The sequence below is a fragment of the Schistocerca serialis genome, chromosome 3 (assembly GCF_023864345.2).
Source record: "Schistocerca serialis cubense isolate TAMUIC-IGC-003099 chromosome 3, iqSchSeri2.2, whole genome shotgun sequence".
Lineage (NCBI taxonomy): Eukaryota > Metazoa > Arthropoda > Insecta > Orthoptera > Acrididae > Schistocerca > Schistocerca serialis.
Window position 1 is genome coordinate 422,295,293 of NC_064640.1, and position 25,584 is coordinate 422,320,876.

Sequence of the window (25,584 nt, forward strand, 5' to 3'; positions counted from 1 at the left end):
CAGAATGACCCTTTCTCCTTTTCAAACTCTCTTACATAACTACAACATAAAGGTGTTCAACATTCCATACTTCAACCAGTATAATACTAGTCTCAGATTTGAAATTAGAATGGTGAGCTAGTTCAAATATTCTACAATGTGCCATTGATGAATGGGTCCATAGCTTCCATCCAATTCCTCGTGGGCCTGTCTGGTTTAGAAACTGAAGACACCAGATAGAAAGTAGAAATATGAAATTTGGAAATTAAAAATGTATTCATGTATGAGGATAAGACCATACCAATATTTCACCACCTCAAACACTCACAAATGAGAGATATCCATGTTATGCATTCCAGTTCGTTGTTATATTGAATATGCTGTGGAATTAGCTCCTTTCCTAGCTCTTATTTATTAAGAATGCTGTATGTAGCAAGTAGTCCTGTGGGGCTGGAAAAAAGTGCAGGTCACTATTGTTTACAAAAAGTATAAAAGATTAGCAGCATTGGATTAGAGACCAATATTGCTGACATTTGTCTGTTGCAGGATCCAGAGGCATACTTGTAGACTAGAATATTATGATATTCTTGAAGAAAAAAAAACAGAAAAAAAAGAAAAAGAAGATACTCAAAGGCAGCCCATATACAAGGAAAGCCACTAATGTGGAACACAACTTCCATTGGTCTTACACATTATCTTGCAAATAATGCGTGCAGGTGAAGAGGAAGATTTTGTCATCCTAGATTTCCGAAATCACATCAACTACTAACAAAGTTGAGGTTGTACAGAGTATCGTAGCAAATATGTATTGACTTGAGGAATATTTGACTAATATAACCCACTACATTATACATAAATAAAAACAACATTGGATGTACCTCATGAAAGCACGATAGGATCTCTGATGTACACAAACGATTTGTCAGGCAGGATCAGCAGCTCTGTAAGATTGTTTGGTGACAATTCTGTTGTGTACTGGAAAATACATTGAAGCACCAAAGAAACTGGTATGGGCATGCATATACAAACACAGAGATATGTAAACAGGCGGAATACAGCACTGCGGTCGGCAACGCCTATATAAGACAACAAGTGTCTGGCGCAGTTATTAGATTGGTTACTGCTGCTACAATGGCAGGTTATCAAGATTTAAGTGAGTTTGAATGTTGTGTTATATAGTTGGCGCATGAGCGATGACACACCATCTCCGAGGTAGCTATGAAGTGGGGAATCCCTGTATGACCATTTCACGAGTGTACCATGAATATCAGGAATCTGGCAAAACATCAAATCTCCGACATCGCTGGGGCCAGAAAAAGATCTGCAACAACGGGACCAGTGATGACTGAAGAGAATCATTCAGTGTGGCAGAAGTGCAACCCTTCTGCAAATTGCTGCAGATTTCAATGCTGGGCCATCAACAAGTGTCATCGTGTAAACCATTCGATGACATGTCATCAATATGGGCTTTCGGAGCTGAAGGTACACTTGTGTAGTCTTGATGATAGAACGACACAAAGCTTTATGCCTTGCCTGGCTCGTCAACACCAACATTGGACTGTTGATGACTGGAAACATGTTGCCTGGTCAGACAAGTCTCGTTTCAGATTGTATCGAGAAGATGGGCGTGTACAGGTATGGAGACAACCTCGTGAATCCATGGACCCTGCATGTCAACAGGGGACTGTTCAAGCTGGTGGAGGCTCTGTAATGATGTGGGGCATGTGCAGTTGGAGTGATATGGGACCCCTGATACATCTAGGTATGAAGCTGACAGGAGACACATACAAAGCATCTTGTCTGATCACTTGCATCCATTCAGTCCATAGTACATTCCAATGGATTTGGGCAATTCCAGCAGGAAAGCGTAACACCCCACACATCCCAAATTGCTACATAGTGGCACAAGGAACACTCTTCTGAGTTTAAACACTTCCACTGGCCACTAAACTCCCCAGGCAGGAACATTATTGAGCATATCTGGAATGCCTTGCTATGTGCTGTTCTGAAGAGATCTCCACCCCTCCATACTCTTACATATTTATGGACAGCCCTGCAGGATTCATGGTGTCAATTTCTTCCAGCACTACTTCAGACATTAGTCGAGTCCATGCCATGCCATGTCATGTTGTGGCACTTCTGCGTGCTCGCTGGGGCTCTACACAATATTAGGCAGGTACCAGTTTCTTCGGCTCTTCAGTGTATATCATTGGACGATTGTTAAGAATTGCGGAAATACTTTGACATATTTGTACATAGTATAGCGAATGATAACTCTTGTGGGTAAATGAGTGGTGATGCCTATAACGATGAGAAAGAACTTCAAAATACTTTTCGTGATATCCAAGCTACTGGTACAGTTCTTACAACCATAGTATTTACACTGAAGAGCCAAAGAAACTGGTACACCTGCCTAATATCGTATAGGGCCCCTGCAAGCATGCAGAAGCACTGCAACATGACGTGGCATGGACTTGACTAATGTCTGAAGTAGTGCAGGAAGGAATTGGCACCATGAATTCTGCAAGGCTGTCCATAAATCTGTTTGAGTACGAGGGGTTGGAGATTGCTTCTGAACAGTATGTTGCAAGGCATCCCAGATAAGTTCAATAATGTTCATGTCTGGAGAGTTTGGTGGCCAGCAGCAGTGTTTAAACTCAAGAGTGTTCCTGGAGACACTCTGTAGCAATTCTTGATGTGTGTGGGGTAGCACATTCTCGTGGTGGAATTGCCCCAATCCATTTGAATGGACAATGAGCATGAATGAGTCCAGGTGATCAAACAGGATGCTTATGTTCGTGTCACCTGTCAGAACTGTACCTAGACATATCAGGTATCCCACACTACTCCAACTGCGCACACACCCCACACCATTACAGAGCCTTCGCCAGCTTGCACAGTCTCCTGCTGACATACAGGGTCCATGGATTCATGAGGTTGGCTCCATACCCGTACACATCCATCCGGTCAACACAATCTGAAATTAGACTAGTCCGACAAGGCTACATGTTTCTAGTCACCAACAGTCCAATGTTGGTGTTGATGGGCCCAGGCGAGGCATAAAGCTTTGTGTCATGCAGTCATCAAGGGTACAAGAGTGGACTTTTGGCTCTGAAAGCCCATATCGATGTTGTGTCATTGAATGGTTCACACACTGACTCTTGTTGACGGCCCAGCACTGAAATCTGCAGCAATTTGCAGAAGGGTTGTTCTTCTGGCATGTTGAATGATTCTTTTCATTTGATGTTGGTCCATTCTTGCAGGATCTTTTTCCGGCTGCAGCGATGTCAGAGATTTGATATTTTACTGGATTCCTGATATTCACTAGTGAAATAGTAGTACAGGAAAATCCCCACTTAAATGCTACATCGGAGATGCTGTGTACCATCGCTCGTGCGCTGACAAACTACATTCAAACTCACATCAATCTTGATAACCTGCCATTTTAGCAGTAATAACCAATCGAACAACTGCGCCAGACACTTGTTGTCTTATATAGGCGTTGCTGACCAGAGTTCCGTATTCTGCCTGTTTACATATCTCCGTATTTGAATATGCATGCCTATACCAGTTTCTTTGGCGCTTCAGTGTATATGCTCACATTAATTTTGGCCTAGCATGTCTGCTGTCTCTATTTTATTCCATTATACAAAACCATATATTCACATATAAGTATTACTTTCAACAATAGTGGTTACCAAAACAAGAAGTAGAACAAATGTACATACACATATAACATTGGGCAATTATATTTTGTTTATAAAAAAAAAGAAACGGTAGTTACTTTTGGGTTGATTAAATAGTTCAATTTAAATTGTTGTGATTGATTTATTCAAAACACTACCCCATTCTTATAACTACTTTATAAGTACCTGTTTTCTGGCACTGTCAGCACTACATCCATTGGAGAATTTTCTCCTCCTACAGGCTTGTTTGGTCAAAATTAAGACATAATTTAGCAGAGAAAAGACTCGAGAAATTAGTGAAGATCTAAAAATTTCTGTATGCTTCCAAAAAGTAGTAAATTGTACTTTACAGCCATTATGATTATATAACAAATTAGTTTTTTTTCTGGAAGTGTAAATGTTATTTAACTTTGTTTTTTGTAGTGCAAGAACAATTCAAACCCAGTATTAATAAAATAAATTCTTGTGACTGTAGATAGTTGTTTCCACTAAATATGATTGCTCTCTTTCATTTGTGTAAGGCTACCTATGCAATATTTTGTATGTTAATTAAATTTTCACAGTTAAATATAGTTGGGTTTTCTTGGTTTTTGTTTTAAAGAAAGCATGGTTTTTTTGGATCAGTATAAATTAAAACCAGCCTGATTTACACCAGTCTGAAGACTTGCATAATGGAGGGCCAAAGTCTGAGATTCACTTGGTAACGGAACAATATACAGTCTGAGATTCACATGACAGAACAACAATGTACGAAGATACGGATGATGGCCAATACCCAAGTTCTTGCCGACTCCTATGCAGAGACCACATCTTGGTTATAGTGAAGGCACACACTGGCAGCTCCCTTAGCCAACAGTGGCTGGTGCGGCACAGCATTGTTTGTAGTGAAAGTTCTGATTGAAGGACTGTGAGTGCAGTCACTGTTTGGCCCAGAGCTCGATGGAAGACTCACTTCAAGTAGCGCTGCGCTACCCTGCCCTAAATACCCAGGCTGTGTAGAGATACTGAGGAAATATTTGTGATCATGCAGCCTGCAGAAGCTGACAGGTGTAAAGGGTCGGTAACCTCTAGCAACGCTCACACTGCCTCCTGCTCCTCCTGCTCCTCCTGCTCCTCCTGCTGCTGCTGCTGCTGCTGCTAATGATGATGATGATGATGATGATGATGATGATGAGGACAACACAAACACCCAGTCCACGGGCAGAGAAAATCCCCAACCCGGGACCCCATGATCCAGAGGCAGTAACACTAGCCACTAGACCACGAGCTGCGGACTGCCTCATGCTGGCCTAGTCAGTATCCGTGATTGAAGTTCTGTCATCTGCTGATGTAACACCTTCCAGGTTAGGCTGCAGGTGTGAGACACATTGCCAGTCTGCCTGACGAGCAACCCATGCATCACAGTTACTATTATTATTATTTTGCTTTTACAATTACTGAATCACACCATGAGCATCCCTATGTACCTTTGTGACCTACAGTGTTCTAGTTGAAAAGTTTGCAATTGCAAGCACAAGAGTTTACAAGTACCTAGTGTGTGTGTGTGTGTGTGTGTGTGTGTGTGTGTGTGTGCGCGCGCGCGCGCACAGGTGTACTTCTTGCAGCAGTGATGTGTTCCTCTCCCACTCCTATTCACTAATTAACTTATTTACTAACCATCGTCAATATCTTCCACCATGTGTATACATACCAGTATAAATTTGCATAGTACATACATGACGGATTCACACTGGATTTCATCAAATACTTCATTTTTATCTGTTTCAAACAAATTGCCATATGCTCACAAATATATAAGTATTAAACAATGCCAATATTGTTTGTACCCAGTGTAATGATTATGGTTACTCAGCACCATTTCTGAGACCCTTCAAGGCGTTGGCCTCAAATCGACAAAAAACAGATGTGCCCCCCCCCCCCCCCCCCCCTCCTTTTCCAGATTTAAGTATCTTGTGGTTTCCCCTAAATCTCTGAAGACAAATTCCAGAGTGGTTCCTTCAAAAAAGATGTGGCTGACTTCACACCCAGTCCGTGTCTGACCTGAGTTTGTTCATTTAATGAATTTGGATATTGAACCAAACTTTTCCTTCCCTGTGTTATCTGTGTTTATGCCTTCACTTTTACCAAATTTCAACATCACAGAAAGCACTGCTTGTGTTTATGCTGTTCTGGCCATCCTGTACTGATGATTTATTGTTTGCCTGAATTAGCACACTAAATCACATTGTCAACTGCAAAGGATTTGCCTTTTTACTGGAAATTTATTGAATGTGGTCTGCTTTTTCAAGTTCAATTGTCTTGTGAACATATTTCCCCATGCTCTACTATTCTGAGTTGTAAGTTCAGCAAATGCACATGATGTCTTTTGGCATTTGTTGAGCTGTGTTATTTGATGAGAGGTGCTTTGGAATAGGGATTATCCAAATGATGTGCTGTTCCTATCTGTTTTTTCAGTAATTTATCAAGAATTGTGTCCATTTTCACCAACAACAGGGGGCAACAAATCATTGAGCACAGACTGAAATTAAATTGTGCTCAGATGTTCATTATTAGTAGTTGTGTGGTCTATGTCCTGATGACTGTAACCACTTGTCAGCCTGTCCCGTGGACCAGAGGTGTAAATATTGTGGTCTGGCTTTGCAGAGTGGCTCGCTTTTGCAAACCGATATTGAGGGAACTTTTCTATTTGGAGTGTAGTTATTCAACAAAACAATCAGTATATCAGTATTGTAAATAGGTTCATTGATTCATTTGATGTGGAAGGACTGCCAATGAAGGCAATTCATTTCCAGCTTGTGGTTCATGGATGCTGTGACTTCTGTGGTTTTCATTTAATCTTTGGTTTGAGGATAGCTTTACCTTATGTAAATCCTTAACACTGTGTGAATGGCAGTGCCTTACATTATGACTATACACGAACCACCGACCGAAGTGACACTGTGGTAAGACATTGGACACTTATTGAGGAGGACAGCAATTCAAATCCCTGTCTGGTGTTGCAGATTTAGGTTCCCAGTGATTTTCTTAAATCTTTTAAATCAAATTCCAGGATGGGACAGGAAATTGGCTTAGCTCTACCATAGGGACCACCATTCTCCAACCTAAGCTTGATGTGAAAAGGATGTTAAACCTAAATCTTATGTTCTTCTTAAACATGAACTCTTACTTTACAGTAGATAATATCTTAACTCATGTAGTGCACAGATCAGTTATGAAGGTCCCTTTTTAGTCTGTGAGTGCTGTTTTTGTCAGTTCCAACACTCATAGTCTCTTGCTCCTCTTGTCTATCAACTGAAATAATTCTATTCCTTAATAAGAGTATGCTATTGCAGTTTGTAGGCTTAGCTTCTGTTTAATGTAAGTCCTTGGGCATACTGAACAAAAGTAGCCTCCTCTTTTCACTTGGTGGTGCATTCTGCGAAACATTAGCTCGTATTTTCATCATCTCTGGGTGTGGTATTATGCCTTCTGCTGTAATGAGATGAACTAATGATTTTGATCCTTTACACAGTTCTTCACCAAATGCTTTATCCAGCACTCTCTTGAAAATGAAAGATATGGGAAGTTGGATCTAATACAGATAGCTCCTTTTCCAAAGTATAAAACACATACACTTCCTATTCCATTCTGCTAATATCAGGTGAGATGGTTGAGGGCTAAGGCACTAGACTCATACATAAACAGAGCAAGTTTCAGATCTCCATCTGGCCATCGAGATTTTTCTAGTTTTCTTCAATTTGTTTAAGGTGAATATTGGTATGGCTCCATAGAAAAGGAGTAATTCCTTTAAATAGGACATGAAATTTTTTTTCCCGGAAGTTTTGTTTTATGGGAACCTGGGTGCCAGCCATCTCTTATTATATGAATGTGTTGTTCTGAGTTTAGTTACATGTTCCAGGCCATTACCATTTATGTCAGTTTGCTGCAGAAGTCTTGAGCATATTCAAAGTTCAAATATGATACATTTTGTTGACAGAGAAAAGCTTGTGCCCACAAATCAGCTCAGATTTAGAACTAGTCACCCTTGAAAAACTCCACTTGTTCTATCTCATAATTTTCTTCTTTTCCTCCTCCTCCTCCTCCTCCTCCTCCTCCTCCTCCTCCTGCCCCCACATGTCTTTCAACTATTGGTAGGCAACTATTCTAGCCTTCTTATTGCCATCTCTTGCACACGTTATGTTGACAGTGGCTTCATCCTTGAATCATTATTATTATGCCAATGATTCTCTTTCTTTAGCAGCCTGCTCTTTGTCATGTTTGCTGACTTTGTGTTGTTCTCGTCATGTGTTGTTCTCATCAGTCTGCACAATTGACGGAGCACTGTTAACAATTCATTACTTCCACTATGCTGAGAACGAGTATGTTTAGTCTTTCTGTGGTCAGTATTCCATTCAGGATTTTTCAATCTCTTATTAATGTTGCCACCTGACTCGCTTCTGTCCTGTAACTTGATTTTTGTACATTGTTCAACTCCATTGTGTGCGCATTAGTATTCTGTACTCTTCCTCAAATTCACAAATCTAAACTGGTGAACATCCTGTTATAAGTTATTGCTGTGACCGTGTGAAAGGATTTGCAACCTGTTATTCATTTGTATCATTGTGTATGGCTCATTACTACCTTCATCCTGCCTTTTTCCATTCCTATTCCTCACTTCACTTCTTTCTGCCTTTCCCCTTGTTCCCTTCCTCCTGCCCATCCCCTCATCCCCTTCCTCCTGCCCATCCTCTTCCTCCCACATTTTCCTTCGCCCATTCTTGCTTCCATATGTTTCACAGGTAGATCATAATTTTTGCTTGAGATTGTGTTTGAAGATACATGTCGTATGATAAGTATAATAATTTATCCCTCGTGACTGCAGGAATGACCAAAACTGTACTGTGATGGAGAATTGCAAAATGCCACCAGTTGCACAGAATTTATTTGTGACTATAGTTGACAGAGTAATTATCTCATTCGAGAAATATCTACATAGTAAATGTCACAACTGAAGTGAAGTGTTAGTGTGTTCAGTCTGATACAGTGGAAAATGTGGTATATCAGTCTTACTTTCCCTGTACTGTTTGTCACTTTCTCCAGTTATTGCCGCCTTTAGTCTATGTCTGGTCAGTTGTGACATACTGTTACTCTATGCTTCTTGTGTCTGATGTTTTATGCAACAATCTGGCCTTAAAAAAATCTGTAAATGTTGTGCTATGAAGACGTCTTTTGAATTCAAGGTAAGAAGTAAATGAGGATTGTCATTTAGAATTATAGTCAAATAAAGACGGCAGGAAGACTATGGCTTAACTGTGTAAAAAAATTGTAGATACAGCAGTTGCATTTGTAAACAAGAGAGGTTTTCTGATGTTGTGCTTAATTATCTCTGACAAATGGCATGATGGTTGCTTTAAATAATGCAAGGGCATTCTCCTTGTCTGTCCTTGTCCAGCTGAAATGTATCCTTGTGCACTTGGATTGCGGGAAGTGTTCCCCCTTCCTCATACTGTTTGGATACTGCCATGTACTGAAATGCTATAGTGCTGACTAATGTAGCAATTAATTTCGAGTGTAAGCATACAAGTACTTAGACTGCCTACATGGAGAGGGACAATGCAGGAGAAACCCTACCTCCCTTTTGCAGAGCTGAGAACCTACACTGACAATTTGTGCTTCTGCAACAGCAGTAGAACTCTTTATTGGTCATATGGATCACTTATACCTTCTGATGCCAGGGTTAGTCTCTTCACTCATTTCAAAATAAGAAAACTAAAACATCACTCAACCCTAAATAAAGCAGAGTACACAAAGCACTCAGCAATGGCTATGGTGCAATTTCTTGTTCTTGTCAGTAGTGTAAACATGATAGTCTGGGGCAGACCTCCACCAGTGTCTGAAGAAGAAGATGATGATGATGATGATGATTTGTGAAATGCAAAGGCTAATACAAAAAGTTTCGAGGAGGAGGAGGAGGAGGAGAAGAAGAAGAAGAAGAAGAAGAAGATGATGATGATGATGATGATTTGTGAAATGCAAAGGCTAATACAAAAAGTTACATATATCAGTCTCATCAGAGATCTGTTACTTGCCAAAATTTCATATATGTAGGAAACATAATGAACACAATCAATGGATTATATGAAATTATGGCATAGATTAAAGTTTGTATAGTAGATCGACTCTGCATATGTAAACTGAATTAATACATGAACTGGCACATAATTTTAATTCAGGATGAATACCAATTAGCAATGAGTATCTGAACAATTGTTGTTGAAATACACAGTTGCATGGTTTGCACATGATGGAAAAGGTGAAATTTTTTAGCCTGTCAGTGGAATTTTTTAAGTCAATGTACTTTGTTGAACATTTTTCCAGTGAGCAGATTCCTTTTCTGAAGTACTGTTCTGAGAGGCCTGCAAAACACCCAACTGTTGTTACCAGAACCTCTTCATTTGGCTCAAAAGCTTCTCAGACCTAATTTACTATAGATATAGGGTGATGTAGCATTCAAAGGGTGCCAAATTCGTTGAATAAAGTGGATTTTCCAACAGTTCATACTTCAAATACCTCAGTTTTCTCACTGCCAAAGGATTTTTGTGGGAGGTATTTTCTTCTAAGGACAGAAAATCTTCTTTCTTTTGCGATTCAGGCCTCTACCATCATATTTTTTGACCCAGATAACCATGAAAAACTTGATATTATAGACAACTTATTTTTTCTCCTTTAGAAAGGTAAGAATCACGGAAACAATGATGTGGCAGTTGACATTGATTTGCCCATTTTTTGTGTTAGGGCCATTGATTTATATTCACTGCCGTCTATTGATCATGTGAGGTGATTAATGCAATTTCCTCTATGACAAATAGTAGGTGCACAAAAACAGTTGGATTATTTTTTCAGATATTTCAAACCATCTACATCCATACTCCGCAAGACACCTGACGGTGTGTTGCAGAGGGTACCCTGAGTACCTCTATCGGTTCTCCCATCTATTCCAGTCTCGTATTGTTTGTGGAAAGAAGGATTGTCGGTATGCTTCTGTGTGGGCTCTAATCTCTCTGATTTTATCCTTATGGTCTCTTCGTGAGATATACGTAGGAGGGAGCAATATACTGCTTGACTCTTCGGTGAAGGTATGTTCTCGAAACTTTAACAAAAGCCTGTACTGAGCTACTGAGCGTCTCTCCTGTGGGGGTTATATAACAGTGTTAAGTGATTTGAGCATACAGCCCCCCCATTTTTCCCCACAATCAGGGTACTGTCTCTGGTGATCCTGCACACATCGCAAAATGTGCTAAATTTAAATTGCAGTAGCCCATACCGAGCTACTGAGCATCTCTCCTGCAGAGTCTTCCACTGGAGTTTATCTATCATCTCCGTAACGCTTTCGCGGTTACTAAATGATCCTGTAACGAAGCGCGCTGCTCTCCGTTGGATCTTCTCTCTCTCTTCTATCAACCCTATCTGGTACGGATCTCACACTGCTGAGCAGTATTCAAGCAGTGGGCGAACAAGCGTACTGTAACCTACTTCCTTTGTTTTTGGATTGCATTTCCTTAGGATTCTTCCAATGAATCTCAGTCTGGCATCTGCTTTACCGACTATCAACTTTATATGATCATTCCATTTTAAATCACTCCTAATGTGTACTCCCAGATAATTTATGGAATTAACTGCTTCCAGTTGCTGACCTGCTATTTTGTAGCTAAATGATGAGGGATCTATCTTTCTATGTTTTCGCATTACATTACACTTATCTACATTGAGATTCAATTGCTATTCCCTGCACCATGCATCAATTCGCTGCAGATCCTCCTGCATTTCAGTACAATTTTCCATTGTTAAAACCTCTCGATACACCACAGCATCATCTGCAAAAAGCCTCAGTGAACTTCCAATGTCATCCACAAGGTCATTTATGTATATTGTGAATAGCAACGGTCCTACAACACTCCCCTGCGGCACACCTGAAATCACTCTTACTTCGGAAGACTTCTCTCCATTGAGAATAACATGCTGCGTTCTGTTATCTAGGAACTCTTCAATCCAATCACACAACCGGTCTGATAGTCCATATGCTCTTACTTTGTTCATTAAACGACTGTGGGGAACTGTATCGAACGCCTTGCGGAAGTCAAGAAACACGGCATCTACCTGTGAACCCGTGTCTATGGCCCTCTGAGTCTCGTGGACGAATAGCACGAGCTGGGTTTCACACAACTGTCTTTTTCGAAACCCATGCTGAAAAATTAGTTTTCTGTTTACTTTTGGTTAGCTTTCAATAAATGTGGCACCCACCTTGTACAAACGGTTGTTGTTGTTAATGGTGTAAATTTTACTGGGGTCTCTCCATAGATATCCTTATGCTGGCACCAGCAATTTCGTACACCTTAGAGTGCTGACTGTCCATTACCACATTGTGTACTTCCCACTGGCTTTTATCTGTGCCTACCGTTTTGAAACATTTTCATGTGGAACATCCTTGAACACACAAGTCCTGCTTGTTTGAATTTGTCCAACCAGGTCTTAGCTGTTTGAAAGTGAAGGAGTAGTCTCTTTTTATATGTTAATATGTGGATGAATTGATGTAGGTGATAAGCTTCACAACAGACACTTATGACAGTACAAGATTTGAATTTCTCCATTTCAACTAAACGCACACAACATGTTTGAAAACAATGCAAACAAGACTATTTTGCTGGTAGTTGACATTTGTCTGAAGTAATTGCAAGGAAAAGATAATTTAATTTATCTCAATACCATCTCCATGTGAGTCTTATGAATTTACTTCCAGTTCCTATAAGTAATATTTTTAACTTTTTTAACAAAATGTTCTGTTAATAAACATTACCTAAATGTTGCTAATATTTTGCAGTATCCTTTTCTCTCCATTTTTCCACCACAAACCTGTAATCAGGTGAAGGATGAGATTGTCCTCATCAATAATACTGCCAGGTAAAGGCATTAAGTATCAGTAGATAAATAAACTATTATTAGTGTGCTTTTTAATGCAACTGTTGCCCATGCATCAGCAGCACACAAAATGATATAGTGACTCGTGATCATGAAGGCGAAAGATGAACTGTCCCTATCATTGAGGGTAAAGAAAAGAGGATGAGAGATGTAAAAAGATGAGCAAACATTCTCTTTTCAGTATTTATCTGTTACTGAATTTGGGCCTTGCATTTTTCTTTCGTTATTAAACTGCTGATGTCAGTTCTGTCAATTATTTCAGTAGAACCTAATTTTTAAAAGACTGTCCCAAAGCTACCCATTTTGTGTTATCGTGTTGCTATTTTCAACTACTGAATATTATCTGTAAATGTCTCATAATGACATGATTGTTATAGTAGATACACCAATTAGCAGCTTATAATGAGCTATTTGGTATATCTGCTGTAACAGTCATGTCATTATCAGACACATATTATGCTGCTGGCCCTTAAGAAGAAAAATCTGTAAATGTGTTTTGTTACAACACATTTACAGATAATGCAGTACTGATTGTTGTCATATCTTAAAAGAAACCATGATAAAGTATTTCCATACTATAAGTGAGTGTTAAATATTCGGTTGCAGCTTCGAGTGAAGGACCTGCTACTACAGATGCTGCACTGGCTGCTTTGGCCGCAGAAGCTGGACTCCTTGACCCACCCTTAGAAAACTTATCACCAGCTTTTCTTCAAAAAGAACTTGAGGGTGACGGGAGTGAAATGTCACCAAATTTAACAGGTGATGAGCTCCAGTTTCCAACCTCCCAAGACAACTACAGAAGTGATGGTGTAAGAATGAACAGTACAAACAGTGACAAATTAGTTATCGATGAAAATCTGGACAGCGGAAGTACAACGGGTGCTGACAGTGATATTGCCAAAGCTGCTTCAGAACTGATGCAACTTAGTAATCCAGAAGTTTGTAGCTTGGCAGATGAACTTAGATCTATTAAGGAAAGTCATTCGTCTGGCCTCGGTGAAAGTGCAGATTGCAGCCTAAATGATGTTTTACAATCGTGTACTGATGGAAATTTACATGCAGAAATGGCAGGTCACTCTCCAATAAGTGCAATGAAGTTCCAAAGTGAGCCCTCCATAGAAGGTAAACATTTATTTTGAAGCATGGTTCTTATTTTTATGCATTTTAAGTAGTATGTTGAAAGTGTAGAGAATACACAAATTCTTTTATTTATTTGTAATGTAATAGTTGGGTTTACAAAAAAAGAAGAATTCTGTTCCAGACCCTACAAAGGGAACAGACATTGATAACAGTGCTATTAGTGCAGCACAAGGAGAAAGCAGTTTGGGAAACAAATCTGGACTGACAGAAAACAGAGATTCGGAATTCAATTTGCGTGAGACTGACAGCAGTGCAAGCTCTCTGCCACTGATGAAGACAGGTGAAATGGAGTCTGATGCTCTGTCCACATTAGCATCTGCAGCACTGGGCTGCAAGCAGGCACCGACGAATGGAGCGCCTGTTCAACCTGCGGAGCAGAAGGTACTGCTGATATTCAAATTGTAAATAATGGAAAAAATTTTCATGCCTTATATTACTGCACAAAATTTTTACAGTTGGATGACTGAGTTTAACTTCAGTATACATCAATTGTACACAAACTTCTTACTCCAGTCCTAAGTGATTATATGTCAGGTGATCCTATTGGACCACCTTTGCTGCTATAATGCTCATTACACATATGTGTTAGACTCTGTAAATGTAGAAAATGGGTTGGTGTCCTATTGTGCACAAACCGTATTATCCATTGTCTTTCCACAAGAGTAAAGTTTAAGCCCCTGTGATTCTCATCACCCACAATCCCTGCCCGGGTTGTTCCATGTCAAATCAGCAAATGCTACAACCAGACACTCTCAGATTTATTTGAAATTAAGTACACATGTAGTATTCTTAAATATTAAACAATACTATTGTTTCACATTTATCTGATGGAAGGTTACAGAGTAATGGGAGTAATTGGTGCTCAAAAATTGAAACGTAATTTTGTGTTGTTTTTGTTTTGCTGTGTGTGACTGGGAAACATTCCACGTGGGAAAAATATATCTAAAAACAAAGATGATGTGACTTACCAAACGAAAGCTCTGGCAGGTCGATAGACACACAAACAAACACAAACATACACACAAAATTCTAGCTTTCGCAACCAACGGTTGCTTCGTCAGGAAAGAGGGAAGGAGAGGGAAAGACGAAAGGATGTGGGTTTTAAGGGAAAGGGTAAGGAGTCATCCCAATCCCGGGAGCGGAAAGACTTACCTTAGGGGGAAAAAAGGACGGGTATACACTCGCGCACACGCACACACATATCCATCCACACATATACAGACACAAGCAGACATATTCAAAGACACAGAGTTTGGGCAGAGATGCCAGTCGAGGCGGAAGTGTAGAGGCAAAGATGTTGTTGAATGACAGGTGAGGTATGAGCGGCGGCAACTTGAAATTAGCGGAGATTGAGGCCTGGTGGGTAACGGGAAGAGAGGATATATTGAAGAGCAAGTTCCCATCTCCAGAGTTCGGATAGGTTGGTGTTAGTGGAAAGTATCCAGATAACCCGGACGGTGTAACACTGTGCCAAGATGTGCTGGCTGTGCACCAAGGCATGTTTAGCCAACAGGGTGATCTTCATTACCAACAAACACTGTCTGCCTGTGTCCATTCATGCGAACGAACAGTTTGTTGCTGGTCATTCCCACATAGAATGCGTCACAGTGTAGGCAGGTCAGTTGGTAAATCACGTGGGTGCTTTCACACGTGGCTCTGCCTTTGATCGTGTACACCTTCCGGGTTACAGGACTGGAGTAGGTGGTGGTGGGAGGGTGCATGGGACAGGTTTTACACCGGGGGCAGTTACAAGGGTAGGAGCCAGAGGGTAGGGAAGGTGGTTTGGGGATTTCATAGTGATGAACTAACAGGGATGAACTAACAACCTAAGTCTTTCCGCTCCCCGGATTGCGATGACTCCTTACCCTCTCCCTTAAAACCCACATCCTTTCATCTTTCCCTCTCCTTCCCTCTTTCCTGATGAAGCAACCGTTGGTTGCGAAAGCTAAAATTTTGTGTGTATGATTGTGTTTGTTTGTGTGTCTATCGACCTGCCAGCGCTTTCGTTTGGTAAGTCACATCATCTTTGTTTTTAGAGATATATATATATATTGCTTCCTGTTTCCCAATAGATGATAGAAAGGAAACATTTCCTAATATTAAATCAGAAACTATATATATATGATAGTATTCAGTTGTGAATTATTGTCAGTTGATGATGAAAGTGAAATGTACATTTTCTTTTGATGTGACGTAGCCTATAATGTGAGTAATTCTGCAATGTTGTGTTTTAAAATTAGATTAAAGGTACTTTTTTACAATTCTCACAAAAATGTAGAAGTTTGCGTGCCTACAGCCAGTTAATATTTGCAAACTATGAACATAACCTTAAATTTTGTTCCAGGATGTGAAAAAAAATGGAGAATTAATGTTGTGTATTACTGATTACATGAAGCTGACATATTGAACTTTTAAAACATTTCATAAAAATGAGACTGTTCATTTGTGAATGATATACAATGTCTAAAATTTCAGCTTTGTACTATAATCCTTTTAATGAAAAGGGTGACAATAACCATAAGAAATGAAAATGAAGAACAATAAGAAAAACTTGCTTCCTGTTTCCCAATAGATGATTGAAAGGAAACATTTCCTAATATTAAATCAGAAACTATGTGACAAGTACTAGAAAAAAAATCCACTAGTAGAAGTTTCTGGTAAGTCTAGCGCAGAAAAATGATGGTAATCTAGTGTGTTCTGAGGTCAGAAACAAAAAAGAGTGAAAAATGTTGAACCGCAGTGATGAACAAGACATTGCTGTAAGTGCAGTCCTAGAAACTGTGAATGCTTCTTTGCAGTCTCTTGGCGAATCGCCAGTGAAGAAAAATGACTGTGTGGTGAAGTATTGTAATGAAAAACTAATAAAAGTAACTTCAACAATCCAAAGTAGTAGTATTGTTGCTGCCTTCCGAGGAAGAAGAGTTAGTTAATCATTCAGAGTCAGAGATAATAACTTAGCTGAAAAAGAAATTTAGTTCTTGCACATCGCGAAGTATATAGAAGGAAATTCTCACCATTTTACCTTAAAGTTGGAGTGATAATAAGCTCAAAGAGGAATTTAAATAATTAACTAGGTGGCTACATAAGTAAAAGATTTGGTGAAGGCAAAGGGTATTTTGTCTCCCCCCTCCCAATCCAGAACCTGTCAAGACTCTTAGTGAATGGACTGCTGACTTTATTGATGTGATGAAATAAGCAGGTCAGTGCCTGGTAAAAAAGGTTTTGTGCTCATAAGAGTTGATGGAGAGAAAATTCAAATACAAAAACTATTAGTTCTAAGTAATTTGACAGAAATTTATGCAGACATCAAAGACAAGTATTCAGGCCTCCACAATGGGTTTTCAAAGTTTGCTGAGCTACGTCCCAAAAATTGTGTTTAACTGGAAGCAGTGGTACATATGCTGTTTGTGTTCATGCTACTCACCAAAACTTCAAACTTATGGTGTAACTTTCCTCAGCTGACAATGAATGATGTTGCTCCAGTAAAAATCTACAAAGATTGCATTGTAAGAGTTGTGTGAAACCCATAATTACCTGCTTGTCAATTTGGTGAATGTCAGTTCTGCTCAGGACAAGAAACACTTGGAAGAGTTTACAAGAATTGTTGGATACTAATGATATTGACCAGATAACTTAAAAACAGTGGCTGTCTGTTGATCGCACATGTCTAGGACCCATCACAAAATCCTCAAATTCTCTGAAAACTTTACTGTTTTTTTTTTTTTTTTTTAATTAAAATCATTTACATGACATTCCTTTGTGGCCAGCCACCAATCAACCTTCCAGAAAAGATTGAAAAATGAGCTTGTGGTTTGTGATGTTGCTGAGAATTCATTTTTGTTGTACTGGATGAAGTTCAGGGCTACCACTGTACCAACACACAAGCAATATTTCAGTCCTTTGTAGCTTATTACAAGGATGGCAGCAAACTTGACCACACAGGTTGTGTCATCCTATTAGAATGCCTCACATATGGCACTGTTGCTGTGCATCTGTTCCAGTTCTTCTTCTATCATGAAGGTGATTTCAGTATTGAAGTTCAGGGGCGTTTTTCAGCTACCTCTCATGGAAAAAGAGCTAGCAATGATGTTGGTGGAACAGTCAAGTGACTGGCTGCCCAAGAAAGTCTGCAGCCCCCTAACCGGACAACATAATGAAAAACCAATTAAAGTATATCACTTCTTTAGGAGCAGAAACTCTGTGTAAAAAGAGAGAGAACCTCATCAACATGTTCTATCATGAAGGTGATTTCAGTATTGAAGTTCAGGGGCGTTTTTCAGCTACCTCTCATGGAAAAAGAGCTAGCAATGATGTTGGTGGAACAGTCAAGTGACTGGCTGCCCAAGAAAGTCTGCAGCCCCCTTGCACTGATCAAATCGTAACACCCGAACAGCTTGATGTGTTTACCAAGGATAATTTTGATGGGATCAATTTCAAGTATGCTACTATGGAAGATCATAAAAATGAAGAAGTGAAATTTGAGTAATGCTGCACAATTTTAGAGAGAGAGAGAGAGAGAAAGAGAGACAAACTTCACACCTTTATTCCCGTAAGCAAGAACAAAATAACAGAAAAAGTGTGTTCAGATTGTAATGAATCAAAATTGAACTAACTACAGCTGTTGACAGTGATCCAATATTGATTGATGACATTGAAGGATATATTGCTTCTGAATATAATGGACGTGGGTTGTTAGCCTGTTTAGTTGGCAAAAATGCCCCAGTCATGCAGATACTTTTCCGCAGCAGGAAAGTAAAAGCAATCTTGAACCCTCAAACTGCTACAGGGCGAACATGTACATTATCCCATGCAGAAATGCTGATGAGCAACAGACTGATGGGATAGAAACACGATGAATTGGACTGATATGACTCATCTCAGTAAAAAGAACTAATAACTAACTGATTTTAAACCTATCTCTGGTATTCAGCTGTACTGATGGTTTTTAAAGATTTACAACTTCTTGTATTTTTAATTAAACACTGATAAGGCAAATATTGTTTTTTTTTTTAGACTATCTGTTATAAGCTATTGTATTATGATGTCCTGATTTAGCTATATGGTAACACACAGCTGATGAGAAGTAGGCCTAATATTTAAAATAAATTAATATTTGAAGGTGTTTCACTGCACCATCCTAAGCATAAAGTTACTTCTGATAGTGACACCATGCTCATTCAAAGTTGGGACTTTCAGAACATGAGAGAAAAACAGTATCTTCTGCATACATTTTTTGGGAATTTTAAAAATAATTTTTTCAAAATTCAGTAAATTCAATAATGATGTTGATATATTCAACTACTTATGTTTTATATTATATGAAAGCCCTTTAAAAGAGCTTTCAGATGAACTCAATTTCATTGGTGTAGCTTAGTTAGAACACAAGTTGCCAACAAATTAACATTGTTCTGCGAAACAAAATTCATGTTTTTTAAGCACCCATTACTCAGTAACCTTTCCTCAGAAAAATGCGAAAAAATTGTTTTGTGTTACTATTTATGAATACTACATGCATACTTAATTTCAAATAAATCTAAATGTGTCGTGTTGAAAACCCTACTTTCATTTGTTGATTTGACACAGATCTCATTAATATTATAATGATCCAGGTCCTTTTCTTCCAATATTTCTTGAGGATTTGCATCTGCTCACCTGTGTCACTGTCGCTGTGAATTAACTGTTTCTATGTGAATCTCACCTCGCCTATAAATAAAATGCAGATATATTGATGTTCAATGATCTGTCATAGAATCCATTGGTGTAGTGTCTTGTAGCCTGAGAGTTTCCTCACACTTCATGTGATATGGATAAAGTAACTGCTTATGCAGAATTGATTATCCAAGAGTGTAGGTTATGCTTTCAGCCACCCTAATTTTTTGCACATTTGTTTGAAGATCATCTACCCATCAGAACAAACTCTCCTCAATGTCCTGTGTGAGAACTATTGGTGAGGGATCTAACGTAATCCCTTTACGTCTTTGTGAATGACCCTGTGTCAACAAGTCGCTGGGACACTGTACGGAACATCTTTTCAGAAGAAATGCAATATTTAAGATGATGATGGGCATATATGGTGTGATTGGCTAAACCATAGCCAACTGCCAAGTCTGAAATTTTCTGGTGTTGGAATAGAAATCAATTTCACCATTTGCATTCTTCACACCCCATGGAATCACTAATCTTACTCTGATGCCAGTACAGCTTCAAAATGCTAAACACAGAATGGTTGATGCAGGAGATGGTTGTAAGTACTATGACTGACAATAGCATCACCATCATATGACCGACAAAGGGAACCCACCATAGGTAGCTTTCTGACACGCTCAGTATGTCACAGGATGAAAGACAGGTGAAAATAAAGGGACACCTATTTTGGCATAGGTACCAACATTCAATAGATTCCGATAAAGTGATAGTCAAAGTATTGACTCCACTTCATGAGCCTTCTCACATGGTGTAAAAGCAAATGAGTCAGTAGTGCAGTGGCTACGAGCACAGTTTTGAATTTTTGTGCTCTGTATTCAAATACAGTGTTAAGTTTTTCTTTCTTTTATTGTTGAGGAATTTTTTGTGACATTGTGAAATACAATGGAATTGTTTACAAAAGAAGTAAGAATTTCAGGCCTAATTAAAAATAAAGTTCATCATCACAGATGTCATATAATTAGCAGTAATTGAAAATGAAAAACGTATAAATAATAATGTTTCAATTTTTGCCTTTCATTTTTACTTTTATACTTCAAGAGTACCAATGTATTCCCAGGGGTGTCATCTATCATAAAAACATTCAAAGCATAAAAATTTGGAACATCATGAGCAACATGCAGAGGCACACATAACACAGCCACATTTGTTTTAGTGTGAATATCAGTGGGACAGCAACTTTGTTAACATTGCTAAATACCTTGTAATCTGGTGATAATTTTGTGACAACTCTTGCATATCAAAGCACTTTCTTGAAAGCTAGAACCTGCAATTGATGATGGATCAACGTAATTTGGGGGGGGGGGGGGGGAGTGGAAAAAAATTCTGATTGCATTGACAGACAGCCCATTTTATAAGGAGGGATCACGTTGCTGACCCCCACGAGTCAATAATGTATAGAAACATCTCCATTCTTATGTAACATTGTAAAACATTGTCCAGAAACTAATGGTAGGGTTCTCTTTTTTTTTGAGCTTTCCAGATTTTGTGGCTGTCGCATGCACATTCTAATGCCATTCCACTAAATGCACTCAAGGATCATATGTGCCACTGACTTCTTGGAGATGAACAAAAACTATTGCTAACAGTTTTCTGGAAAGTATTAATCCATACTGGGCAGTATACAAGTATGACCGTTGATTCAGTTGGCCTGCTGTTATCTCTGTAACTTTCTTGCCTTCGAACGTTCTCTTACTATAGAGGTGATACACACATGGAGTTTGATCCATGTTTATAATTAAATAAGTGGTGAGTTATGGAATTCTAGTGGAACTTTGAAGCTGAATCAGTCTTGCTGTTTCCAGTACGTCATCAAACATACACTTTTGTTTCACACTGACATGTTTGGTGATATGACACTGCTGAATTCTGTTTTTCTCCTTGACAGAATTGCAGCAGGTTTTTGAGGCTTTGAATTCAATTTTTCTGGTTGCAGTGAGACTTATTGAATAACAATAACACCACTCAACACTGAATAATGATTCAAATTATCATAGAAGTTATATTATCATAAAAGTTATAACAATTAAGAAGTGAAGAATGATGATGTGTTTCCAAAAGCCATGTAGCTGTATGAAGGTCCTTTACACACATCACTGGTTTCACATCAGTATAGACATATCTTCAGGCTTATCTGTCAAGAATACAAATTACTGTGTTAAATTTTTGAAATGTTACAAATACAGAATCATAATTTGGGCATTCAAAAATCCATGACAAATACTCACAATGTAATGTGGTTCCCAACCTTCTGTTGTTTCCGTAGTTATGATTTCCTCCTTTCAGCTGTCCATGTGTTTGTTTTGGTTTCCTCTTTGGGACCACAACCTTCAGCCTTCCAGTTGTTGCTAACCTCCACAGACTGCTTACACCACATCGGCTTGTTAGAAATATGCAGAAGTATGCACATCACACAGGATCTTAAGTTTAACTTGCATTGATTTTATACAGTTGGCATCACCCAGATTTTCTAATATATCCTACGGTGTGTTCCCGGTAAACTATTTTTCAGATTTCTTCCATTCTCAGCATATCAGTTCCATATGAGAGTATTATTTTTTGGATGATATTTCCTGTGTACTTACAATACTTAACCTAGATGTTAGATAATTTTTATACATTTTGCCCTGTTCACAGTAGTGTCCCATTCTTCATCTTTTTCCTCAACATTTTTCTAGGCATGCCTCAGTTACCAGTCATGCTTTGTATATTTTGAAAGAATCTTTTGTGTGTACTCAATTTTATTATGACCACTCACCAGTGTGGTTTGACTGTTAATGTGGATAACTTCCTGAAAGCTGGGACTACATAATTGTCCATCTACATTATGGAAATATAACCATTGTGAGTACTTGTCACTCTTTTTTTGTTAAATGCCAACACTATGGTTCTGTATTTATACCATTTCAAAGTTTCACATAGCGATTTATATTCTTGATAGATAATGCTGAAGATGCATACAGGATGTTACAAAAAGGTACGGCCAAACTTTCAGGAAACATTCCTCACACACAAAGAAAGAAAATATATTATGTGAACATGTGTCCGGAAACGCTTACTTTCCATGTTAGAGCTCATTTTATTACTTCTCTTCAAATCACATTAATCATAGAATGGAAACACACAGCAACAGAACATACCAGCGTGACTTCAAACACTTTGTTACAGGAAATGTTCAAAATGTTCTCCGTTAGCGAGGATACATGCATCCATCCTCCGTCGCATGGAATCCCTGATGTGCTGATGCAGCCCTGGAGAATGGCGTATTGTATCAGAGCTGTCCACAATAAGAGTGTGAGGAGTCTCTACATTTGGTACCGGGATTGCGTAGACAAGAGCTTTCAAATGCCCCCATAAATGAAAGTCAAGAGGGTTGAGGTCAGGAGAGTGTGGAGGCCATGGAATTGGTCCGCCTCTACCAATCCATCGGTCACTGAATCTGTTGTTGAGAAGTGTACGAACACTTCGATTGAAATGTGCAGGAGCTCCGTCGTGCATGAACCACATGTTGTGTCGTACTTGTAAAGGCACATGTTCTAGCAGCACAGGTAGAGTATCCCGTAGGAAATCATGATAACATGCTCCATTGAGCGTCGGTGGAAGAACATGGGGCCCAGTCAAGACATCATCAACAATGCCTGCACAAACGTTCACAGAAAACCTGTGTTGATGACGTGATTGCACAATTGCATGTGGATTCTCGTCAGCCCACACATGTTGATTGTGAAAATTTACAATTTGATCATGTTGGAATGAAGCCTCATCCGTAAAGAGAACATTTGCACTGAAATGAGGATTGACACATTGTTGGGTGAACCATTCGCAGAAGTGTACCCGTGGAGGCCAATCAGCTGCTGATAGTGCCAGCACACGCTGTACATGGTACGGAAACAACTGGTTCTCCCGTAGCACTCTCCATACAGTGACGTGGTCTACATTACCTTGTACAGCAGCAACTTCTCTGACGCTGACATTAGGGTTATCGTCAACTGCACAAAGAATTCCCTAGTCCATTGCAGGTGTCCTCGTCGTTCTAGGTCTTCCCCAGTCGCGAGTCATAGGCTGGAATGTTCCGTGCTCCCCAAGACGCCGATCAATTGCTTCGAACGTCTTTCTGTCGGGACTCCTTCGTTCTGGAAATCTGTCTCGATACAAACGTACCGCGCCACGGCTATTGCCCCGTGCTAATCCATACATCAAATGGGCATCTGCCAACTCCGCATTTGTAAACATTGCACTGACTGCAAAACCACGTTCGTGATGAACACTAACCTGTTGATGCTACGTACTGATGTGCTTGATGCTAATACTGTAGAGCAATGAGTTGCATGTCAACACAAGCACCGAAGTCAACATTACCGTCCTTCAATTGGGCCAACTGGCGGTGAATTGAGGGAGTACAGTACATACTGATGAAACTAAAATGAGCTCTAACATGGAAATTAAGCGTTTCCAGACACATGTCCACATAATATCTTTTCTTTATTTGTGTGTGAGGAATGTTTCCTGAAAGTTTGGCCATACCTTTTTGTAACACCCTGTATACTGATGTGAAACTGGTGGTTGTAAATAAAGCACCTTCATACACTAATGTGGCACTGGGAAACACCTCATCATTCTTGAATTTTTAATTTTGCTAGTTTTTATGGTAATTTGAACAGTTATTGAGTGTTGAGTATTATTTTTCACAGTGTCTCTGAACTGTGGTTGCCCTCTGCAGAAAGTTATTTGCAATGAGGCTGGTGCAGCCATCCAGCTCTTCATATAATTGCTAGTCTTGGAAACAAATATGTCAACCTCCTAAAATATTTTGCATATTTCCACTCTGTAATCAAAATATTGATTACACAAAAGCAAGCAGTAAGAATAATATGTGGTGTTCACCTGAGATCATTGTGTAGATACCTCTTCAAGGATTTAGGCATTTTAACTGCACCATCACAATATATATATCTGCTAATGACATTTGTCATCAGTAATCAGTCACAATTTGAGAAGAACAGTGATGTCCTTAGCTGCAACACTAGAAGGAAAGAAAAATCTTTTATTACCCTTTATTAAAGCTAACAGTGACTCAGAAAGGAGTTCAATATGCAGCAACAAAAATTTTTGATCATGTGACCAATAACACAAAATGTCCAACAAGTAGCAAAACAGGTTTTAATTGAACCTAAAATCATTTCTCCTGGATAACTCCTTCTGTTCCTTGGATAAATTTCTATTTAAAAACTTGTTTTCGAGTGTAGTTGCTTGTGTAAGACTAAAAATAATGTGTCCATTAATGTTAATACTAATTATGTATACATATCCTGTAAACTGACTCGTTCCACATCATTTCGATAAAAGAATCATTCAAATGATCTATGGAACATGTAACTAACTGCCCACTCTTGCAGTGCTTTTATAGTAAGCAGATGGCCAATATTTCTGACCCCTGTGAAATATACACTCTTGAGTTGATCTGCCAGTTACCACTTATGTTCTCCATTGCAGTAGCTGTTTTGTCTGTTTTGTGCTTATGAGCTTGCAGATACTTTTCTATACTACTGATTTCAATAACCACTCCAGATGAAGCTTATGAAATCTTACTGATTTTAACTGCAATCAAAAATAAAACTCCTATTATCTGTCACTGGGAATGAGCAACATAGATGGAAAAAATAAATCACAATTTTGGAGATAATTTTTTTATGTTAAGTTTTTCCAAAAGTCCAAAAAAATATTACACTGCTCCAGTTCTCTCTCTTTTTGTTTCTGGACTCTTGTTTTCACACACTTCCAGATCATTGTGAATGATTTCTCTTTCAATAGTTGTGCTTTGGGAAACTGATTTTGAGGTTTCTGCTACAAAATCACTTTCAATATCTTGGAGTTCTTGTACCCCATCCTCCATTTCCGTGCAGAGGCTGTATTGAATGTGTTATTCACTTCTAACAAAATGAAGATATCCCCTTACTTAAGACATCAAGGAGACAGAAACAACCTAAAGTGACTAGAGCTCATCCTCACCAGATGCAGACCTGCTCAAGTATACACTGTACAAGTGGACTGAGGGAGTGGCATAGAAACTTTTATCATTTTCTCAGAAACTATTGAGTGTCGGCATGTAAACAATGTGGGT

General features: G+C 39.0%; 1 protein-coding gene across 2 annotated transcripts in view; it reads left to right on the plus strand.

The window, feature by feature from the left end:
• LOC126470300 (host cell factor 2) overlaps positions 1-25,584 on the plus strand; it is a 280,358-nt gene that overhangs the window by 203,805 nt on the left and 50,969 nt on the right. For both annotated transcript variants that reach the window (XM_050098071.1, XM_050098070.1), the window contains exons 13-14: positions 13,227-13,742; positions 13,882-14,141. In XM_050098071.1, coding sequence (XP_049954028.1) covers positions 13,227-13,742; positions 13,882-14,141 — 776 coding nt within the window. The remainder of the gene's footprint in view (positions 1-13,226; positions 13,743-13,881; positions 14,142-25,584) is intronic.